At 50.8% G+C, this 8,988-nt stretch overlaps 1 protein-coding gene across 1 annotated transcript; it reads left to right on the forward strand.

Moving 5' to 3' along the window:
* Nucleotides 1-882: 882 nt before the first annotated feature.
* On the forward strand, nt 883-8,987 carry TCEA2 (transcription elongation factor A (SII), 2; the record flags this gene model as incomplete). Its single annotated transcript, XM_008942387.1, has 9 exons — nt 883-932; nt 1,850-1,912; nt 2,322-2,427; nt 3,380-3,470; nt 5,794-5,927; nt 6,437-6,493; nt 7,093-7,247; nt 7,572-7,718; nt 8,955-8,987. Coding segments are annotated over exons 2-9 (777 nt in total), but the record flags the coding sequence as incomplete, so codon positions are not given.
* Between the last annotated feature and the right edge of the window lies 1 nt (nt 8,988).

The raw sequence follows: 8,988 nt of genomic DNA on the forward strand, positions 1-8,988 counted from the left end.
GCGGCTCCCCCTGTGCTCCCTGCGGGGTGTCCCCTGCCCTTCGAGCATCCTCAGTCCTCCTCCCCAGTCCTGTTGGGAGCCCAAAGGCAGGGAGAGCTTCACACATCGCCCCCTCCCCATCCTGGGGCTGTGCTTTGCCCTCAGGGAAAGCCCCAGTGCTCGTCTGCCTCCTGCATTCTCCATCCCCATCCCATGCAGGCAGCGCTGGTGCTCACTCTCCTGTGGATTTTGGAGTGGGGAGGGCTGGCCTTGTCCAGTCCCGTTACAGGGGTCTGTGATGGAGATAGGCTGTCCCTCTGAGCTGGGGGAGAGGGCTGTGGGGAGTGGGAGGGTGGTGGGTGAGGAGGGAGAGCGGTTAGGGGAACAGAATTGAGGTGCTGGGATGCTGGGTGTGGCCATCAGATGAACTTTTGGATGCTGGACTGGCTCTGCCAGCTGCGGACGGGGCCGAGCGCCGGCGCTTGCGTCGCTGTTTTAACAACCCAGGGAAGTGTCTTTGGGCTAAACCACAGCCTGTGATGTCTGTTCCCGTTGACGGCAGGTTTTCAACACCCTTGCTGAAATAGGAAAGGAGCAACTTTGCAGAAATTTGCTTCCCAGCTTCATTGAGAAAGAGGCAGCTTCTTAACCGAGCGGGATGCGAGGTTTCCTCCTGGTTGGTATTCCTGAACCCCAGCTTGTTTGTTGGACTTTGGCTAATTTGCCACCTCTTCCTGCAGGACGGTTGCCTGGAGCACCTTTTTGTTGCTCTAGTTTTTTTGTCTGGATCCCTATTTGCTGCCTTCTGTGCCAAGTGGCTCCAGCTCTGGTAAGGGAGACAGGAATCACCCGGTCGTTTTGTGTTTTAAGGGCTGGATTTGTTTGGAGTCCGTGTGGCTGTTGGAGGAACAGGAAGGTGTGAAACTGCCCGAGTGGGAAGTCGCCCGTTCTGGGTACGGTAACGTGGTGTTTGTGCTGCTGTGAGCTGCTTGTGTGCACGCTGAAAGCTTTGACTCTGCTTTGATTTGGCTTTCTCAGCATCTGCTCTGTAGGGTGGCAGCTGGACGGCTCCCTGCGGCGCCTGGAAACGTAGGGAGGACAGGAGAGGGTCTGTGCCTCACTCCTCAACAGGCCCTGTGCTGCAGATGGGCTTGGAGTGGCTGCTGTTGGAGATGGACACTGGAAGGTCTTGTTTGCTAGGAGGGGGATGGGAGGAAGGAGCCACCTCTGAGGGAGACTCTGTCCCTGCAGCTCCTCTGGGTGAGGACCAATCCGAGCTATCTACAGTTTGCCTAGTGAGAGATTTTTCTAGATCTAGGTTCTGGATGCAGAGCTGAAACTGCAGGTAATGTGTTTCAGGTGAGCAGCTCTTCAGCATCACTGCTTGATGGCTTCACTCCTGGTATCAGCTCTTGTCCTGAGCAGAGTGAGGTACCAACATAAAAATTAGGGCACAGCTACACTGTTTCATGCTGTAGAAAGAGGAAACTTTGAGCTCTGGCTCTGGAAAGTGATTCTGAGCTTTAGTTGGGTGAGACAGTTGTGATTTAGAGTTTATTTTTCAGGTGTTAAAGATGTTAAGCTTGCCAGGTCAGGGTAAGAAGCTAATGCTGCAGTTGTAGCATACACCAGCAAGGAACTGTAGTGCTCCAGTGCTCTTCTGGTTTGCTTATTCCAACATCTCAGGTGCCTCTGCATTGTAGGATCTACCCTGTCTGGAACAGCAATCCCAGCACTAATGCTGCTGATGTGTTAGAGAAGGCTTGTTGGTGTTTTTCCCCTTTTGAGTTCCACTTCCTGGATTAATTCCCAAGCTGTTGCCTTTCTTTACTACCAAACTGACTCATTCTGTGTTTCTTTTCCTCTGCAGGAGGGTGCAATGGATTTACTGAAAGAGCTGAAAAGCATGCCTATGACTTTGGACCTACTGCAGGTGAGTTGCCCTGTTAGGGGAAAACAGCTCAAGTCTTCATTTGGAGGAGTTCAAAATGTCTAAATAAACTTTACAGGTTTCCTTTCACTTCCTGCCTCCCTGATGCCATCACTGATGATGTTCAGGACACTGGGGAGGTGTGAAGAGAACTACAATTCAGGGTTTAGAGGGGGCATCTTGGATTTCTTCACTCTAAGCTTGCCTGTCACTTGTAGGTGTGGGGAGAAGGTATTGGTGGATGATGGATGTCCAGTTTCTGATCAGTTTGAGTAAGCTGGAGAGTGTTGGGCCATTTTGAGGTTGCAAGGAGATCATCATACTGCAGCTCCTTGGATCCTCCATCTTTTGGTCATGCTTCTCTCTCATTTCAACCTCTTCTTGAATGACTCCTTGGGATGTTCACTTGCAGTCCACCCGCATCGGGATGTCGGTGAACGCACTGAGGAAGCAGAGCACAGATGAAGAAGTGATTTCACTTGCCAAATCCCTCATCAAATCTTGGAAGAAACTCTTAGGTAAGAAGATCAGCATGTTCCTGTCCCATTCAGTTGTGAAGTGCCTCAGCAGGAGCCTGGCTTTCTCAGGAGAGCTTGTATATTCATCCACATAGAATATTCTAGCAAATCAATCAATTTCTCTAAGCTGATCACCTTTATAATTGCAACCTCTCTTTCACTGTCTCCTACCTCTCTATGCTAGTGGCCCAATGTGAAATTCAAACACTGATTAGTTTTTAAATAGACCTTTTGGGCAGCTGTGCATAAAAAGAACAAGAGCAACGTGGTGTTTTGAGTCAAAGTGAAATGTGGGGCTGCCTCCAGTCTGCACCCCAGGGCTCCCCATTTCTTGGTAGGCCAAGTTAGTTAGAAGAAAACTAGTAGCAGAGATTTTCTGTCCTGGCTGGGTCTGTCCCTTCCACGTTAAGAGTTGTTGTGTCTTGGCCAGGCTGGGACAATTTACCTCTGGGTCAAACCTGCTCTGCAGTGTCATGGAATTCCACTCTGAGGTTGTGCTGTTGGCTTTCTGCAGCACCTAGGAAACACCAGAAGCTGCATTTTCAGAAGGACTAGCCCATACTGGTGGTGTTGGCTGGGAAGGCTGCTTTTAGGGGTCCTTTAGACCTTGATCTAATCTGCACTCGGCAGCCTGGGTGTCTCTGAAAGGAGCTTTTGTGATGAGGCATGTCCTGTGAGGAAGCTTATCTCCTAGGCAGGGAAGGTGATTGCTGTAGTTTGGTGAGGAAGGCTTTTGTTTGAAAGACTTTCTACTTGGAGGCAAGTAAAAGCTCTGTTGGAAAGCACAGAAGAGGCTGTAATAATGGTGTTTTCTCCCATTTTTGGAGAATAACAACTGGCCTTAGGCCAACACTGGGTGCTGTTAAAGATCTTGGTTATCTTGTGCAGTGTTGTGGCACAAAGGCCAGTTCTGAAGCCCTTTAGAATCAGTTTCTTTTCTTCTGAATTATAGATGCTTCAGAGGAGAAGAGTGAGGAGAAAAAGAAAAGTCTGTCCTTGCCAACGTCCTCCTCAAAGGAGACCAGTAACTCCAGAGACCAAAGGTAACTCTTCCCTTTAACAAACATGGTACTGTTACAGAATTGGAATTTTCTGGAGGCACCTTAGGTTAATTTCCATTTTTAAGCATTTGAGTTGTGAATTTTGTGTTGTAATGAGCTGTAATGCAGACAGACATCTACAAAACACAGTGGCTTTAGTGAGATTTTTGATTCTATTCATCTTATTTCATGTTTTTCTACTCTTGGTTATGTGTTGATTTTCCTATGAGTAAAATATTCCTTTTTCTTCCCCATTTTTATGTGATTTTGCTTATTTGTAACTTTGAACTCCTTAGAATGAAAATTATTTTTGGCCTTTGCAATCTCCAGTGATGGATGAGATTGATTGACACATCCCTATAGCAAAACTTGCATTTCTTTCTCCTTGACACGTTGTTGCACGGAGAGAGGATGAGGACTGGAGGTTGAAGAGCAGTTGTGACAGTGGGGAAGAGGGGTCTGTGTGAGCTGAGAGCTGCTCTGAGCAGCCTCGTGGTGCCAGATCCCTTCTCTTTGTGATCCTTGGAGTCCAAAGTGCAGGCTGGTACTGCCCAGCCCAGGGTGTGGGCACAGGGAGGGTCTGTTTTATTACCAACCTGGCTGGTACTGCTCCAGCCAGCAGCAGCATTGCAGTTCAGAGAGAGGAAAAAAAGGGGAGCTCTGACTCAGCCTTTGGCAGATTGACCTTGGAGAACGTGGAGCCTGGAGGGAGGGAAGCATGAGACATTCCCTGGATGCAGTGGCAGTAGGTACTTCATGAGCAAAACAAGCTGGGACATCTGGGCTGAAGGCTGAGGCTTGTTGTGACTTCCCTCAGAGCAGGAGGTGGGCTGTGGGTGGAGAAGGTGGGACACTGTCTCCTTGCTCTGCCAGCCAGCTCTGCTGGGGTATGGAGCAGAGCTTTCTGCCTTGTGCTGCTGGAGCTCCTCTGAGCCTTCCTGTGCTGCAGACACTGCAGGGGTGGGGGGTGGTTTTTTTTCTCTCCTTGATGCTTTCTACATGTATTCAGCCTCCATCTTCTGAAAGGCAAAGCATCCCCTCAGCCCTGGAGCATGAAGGGGTTAGTGCAGCACAGCCCAGCAGAAGCTCCTGGGGCCAGTCTGGTGAGCCAGGCTCCCTTCAGAGCAGGCATGCTTCTTCTCTATAACCTAATCTACCTTCTCAAAAGACAAAAATAACTTATTAGCAACAAAAAGTCTGTTTTTTTTCCAGCACAGGCTGTGCTGAAGGAGTCTGAGTGCTGAGTGATTCTCTAAACTGTCTGAATTAGGAGGTGCTGGATCTGCAGCCTGGATTCCACTCTTCCATGGGATTTTCTCCCCTCACAACCCCTGGCTGTTGCTTTGCCTCCAGTTTGTTCCAGTCTAGCCTTTTTTAGGGATAACCTCTTGTTGCCTGGATAGATTTACAGGCTCTTCCTCCTGTTTAACAGGAACAGTGTGACCCACAAGGATTTCTTGAAATAAGTTTTCTAGGAGTGTTTGAGCTCCGTTTCCCAACTATCCTAATTGTAAACAGACTTATAAGCTTAATAAAGAAGTTTCTTTGCAGTCTTTGGGATGGCTGAGGAGTCTGCTTCATCTTATTCATGAGCTGTCATCTCAGGGCATGGTTGTCCTGTGTATGTGCACAGGCAAATATCTTTACTCATCAGCCAACCCAAGCTGTCCCTGATGGGCCTTTCTTTAAGCTCCTCTTTGATAACCCTAAAACCCCTCAGGGGAAGACTTTCCAGGGCTGCCCTTGGGATCAGTCTCCTCCAATTCATAACTCACCTTTCACAGTTCCAAACTCTCAGTCCAAACCTGTCGTTTTAAGATTGTTTCTTCATGCATTTGTCTTTAGCAAGTACAGAGGATTTTTCCTACCATTCCTCCTGTAACAACCTCTCCAGTGTTTCACAACTTGTCTCCTCTAAGTCTTCCCCACTGCAAACCTCTCCAGTTCCTCTTATTGCAGGTATGTTTTCTAGGTTTATTGCCTTTGGCTTTGGGAAGCCTCATTCTTCCCAACCGCTTTATGCAGCGTAATGAGCTGTGAATTTTTTGGGTGAGGTTTTATTCCTGAGCTGGGTAGGCTTTTGAATCCCAGTTGGTTGGCAGGTCTGCTTGGTGGATGAAAGAATGCAAGCCTCTGTTTCCCACCAGGAGAGCTCATCCCTGGGCTGCAGGAGGTGGTTCCTGCTCTGTGCTGCGTGCTGATGCTGAGCAGGTGCCTCTGCGCCGTTTTCCCCATGAACAGGATGCTTGGCCACATACCTGCTGATCCTTCTCTGCTCTGGGTGACCTGAACTGAGCCATTCTGACAGATGAAGTTTCTCTTTCAGCTCCAACAAAAGGCAGGAGGCTCCCAAGACTCCAACCACCCCCAAAATCACCACCTTCCCTCCGGCGCCCGTCACCTGCGACGCTGTCCGCAACAAATGCAGGGAGATGCTGACCACGGCTCTGCAGGCTGATGGTGAGTGCTGGGGGAGCCCTGCCTGGCCTCGGGGGGCTTCCCAGCCTTCCTGGGGACACCTCTGTGTGCAGGTCAGCCCAGCTCCTCTGGGGTGAGAAGAGGAAGGAAGGCTGGGTTGCTCTGCTGTGTGCTTCGGGCCCTGCCGAGTGCTTGGTCTGAGCAGAGCCACTGAGATATGGGCAGGATTTGAGGCTCATCAGATAGGTCTGATCTCAACTATATCAAGAATATATTGGAAAACTATGTTGTGGGGCCAAGGTTCTTGTAGCTCTGTCTAGTGCAGTGAGTCTCCTAGAGAGAGCATGAACTGGCTGGGTTGGTCTCTTCATCACTGCCCCTTTTCTAAAGGGTCCAAGGGGAGCTAGAGCAAAGGCCAAGGTGCCATGTGATGGGCAGAGCATGGAAATCCAAAATGAGCAACTATCTAGATTTGTATCTCAGAAATACTGAGCATGACAAGCCCTGGCCTGGTTGGAAGCTGTTGCCTTCATGTTTCTCTTGCCTTGCAGATGATTATATTGCCATCGGTGCTGACTGTGAGCACATAGCAGCCCAGATTGAAGAATATATCCTTACCATACAGGGCTTCCTCAGGGGCCTTCCTCCAGGCCATGGAATCCTTGTTCTCCAGGGAAAAATGGTGGGAGAGTCTTTGTGTAGATGCAGTGCTGCTTGTCAGGGTCCTGGGACTGGTTCCAGCTCTGCTGGGCTGAGTCCTGGGTCACTGGGGCAGGAGTTTTACTTGGCTCAGGGGCTGTGGGGTGGGAAGTGCAGCTGGACTCTTACTGGAGGGGTTTGTGGTTACCTGGGGGACATGGTTTAGTGGTCACTTGGCAGTGCTGGGTTAATGGTTGGACTTCATGATCCTGAAGGTCCCTTCCAACCAGAACAACTCTATGGCTCTGCCTTGCTGAGAGAAAGAGCAGGTTCAAGAACCTGAGTAGAACTGCAAATAAAGATTATTTCCAGCACAGTGCAAGAGCCAGAACTGAAAGCCCCTGGGCTCTGGGACTCTAGAAGCCTGCTCTGAAACCCAGCACTAACCTCCCAGAGCAGATGCTGCTGTTGGGTCCCAGCACCCTCATCAGTGTCCTGGCAGCATGAGGGGCATGGGAAGTGCTTGGAGGCCCCTGGGTTGGTTGCAGGCTCCTTGACTGCCCTCCACGCATCTACCAAGATGTCAAGAACACTGACATGAAGTACAAGAACCGAGTGAGGAGCCGCATCTCCAACCTGAAGGACTCCAAAAATCCTGAGCTGAAGAAGAACGTGCTGTGTGGGGCCATCACCCCCGAGCAGATCGCGGTGATGACCTCGGAGGTGAGGCAGCCTGAGCACAGGGGTTTGCTTCTTACAGGGGGTGTCCTGTGGGGATTTAGCTTAAAGCAAGGGGCTGGTCTGCTGCCCAAGGGGGGCAGATTTCTCAGCAGCTGCTGCCAGAGTGCCTGGGGTGAGTTTGCAGTGTGGAGAGCAGCCTGCTGGGCCTTCAGATCATGCCAAGGGGCTCGGTCTCAACCAGGAATGAAAGGATTCCTGCCTGAATCCCCACCTGCTAGGCCCCACCTTGTCCTCTTGACTCTTTCCACTCTGCTGGGTGTGGTGGTAAAACTGGACAGATGTGATTTTGCTTTTATTTTTTGAAAGGAAATGGCCAGTAATGAGCTGAAAGAGATCAGGAAAGCCATGACGAAAGAAGCGATCCGGGAGCATCAGATGGCCAAGACAGGAGGGACACAGACTGACCTCTTCACCTGTGGGAAATGCAAGAAGAAGAACTGCACCTACACCCAGGTGAGTTTTCCTGCTCTTACACCACTGACCTCTGCACAGGACATGATCCATCACCACCACGAGCTCTGTGACAGCCCCTGCAGCATGCCACGAATTTCAGTGCTGCTGGAAAAGAACCATTTTTAATGCCTGAGGCTCTTTTAAACCTTTGCACATTTCCTTGGAGCTTGTGTCACTTTTTTTTGGCTCATTTGGACGAGAGCAGGGGTTGTGCACCACCAGGGAGGCTTGGAAAAGTGCAGCAGCACTGCTTGGGAGAGCTGCACGTTGGCAGTAGGTGCTGGGAGTGTGGAGATTTGGCCACAAAGGCAGTGGGCAGTGTAGAGAGACTGCAGAAACCAAGGTCCCAGTGCCTGGCTCTGGGGTAGGTGGTGGGAGAGTTTTCTAAATAGAAATTGCAGGAGGTTTGGTGTGTTTTTAGTAGTTTTGCAGTGAAATCACTTTTTGGTGACTGTGGTGTTGTAAGTTCCTAGTGGATCTGTGAAAGTGGTGGAAGCCAGGCAGTAAAGTGGGGTGAGAATTAGGGGATTGAGCTACCCAGTGTGCTTGCAAAACACACTTAATTTGCATCCTGTGAGTGCTCTGACTCTTGTGTGTTGGCTAATTACACGTGTAGATCACCCTAATTACCCCTCACAGCCCTGCTGCCTGACTCGTGCAGGGAGTGCTGGGATTATCAGGGCAGATCTGCCTCGTGATAGTCCAATGCCACAAAAATGTGACTTTTTAGCAAAGCATGTGTTTCTGGCAGGAGCCAGAGGCAGCAGTGACATCTGGGTTAAACACCAGAGTGCCTTAGTGGCTCCAGTACAGAATGGGCTGGCTTGTGCAGAGCCTGGGGTGTGGAACTGGCCTGTGAGTGGGAATGGCTCGAGTGCTTCATGTGTGGAGGGCTGAGGGTTTGGGCCTCTCACTGCTGGCTCCATCCCTCCCCAGGGGACAGCACTGGGGGGGGGGAACCCCTCTGTGGGTCTGTGCACCCACCCTGGAGCCACCCACAAGGAACGTGCAGCAGAGAGAAGGGGAGGGGGAGAAGCTGCTGCCCCAAAATGGGGCACCCCGGGTGGTGTCAGAGGGGTAGATCCAGGTAAAAACCATAACCAGGGAAGCTCCTTCTGCCCTCCCAAGCCTCGGGCTCTCCTTGGTCCCTGACAATCCCCCGGCAGGGTGGCCAGAGGGCCGGGGGGGGCTCCCTGGTGCTGCGCCCCCCTCTCATTTCCCTCGTGTGCTCCCCAGGTGCAGACCCGCAGCTCCGACGAGCCCATGACCA

Source organism: Merops nubicus, unplaced genomic scaffold, assembly GCF_000691845.1.
Source record: "Merops nubicus isolate BGI_N331 unplaced genomic scaffold, ASM69184v1 scaffold29406, whole genome shotgun sequence".
Taxonomy (NCBI): domain Eukaryota; kingdom Metazoa; phylum Chordata; class Aves; order Coraciiformes; family Meropidae; genus Merops; species Merops nubicus.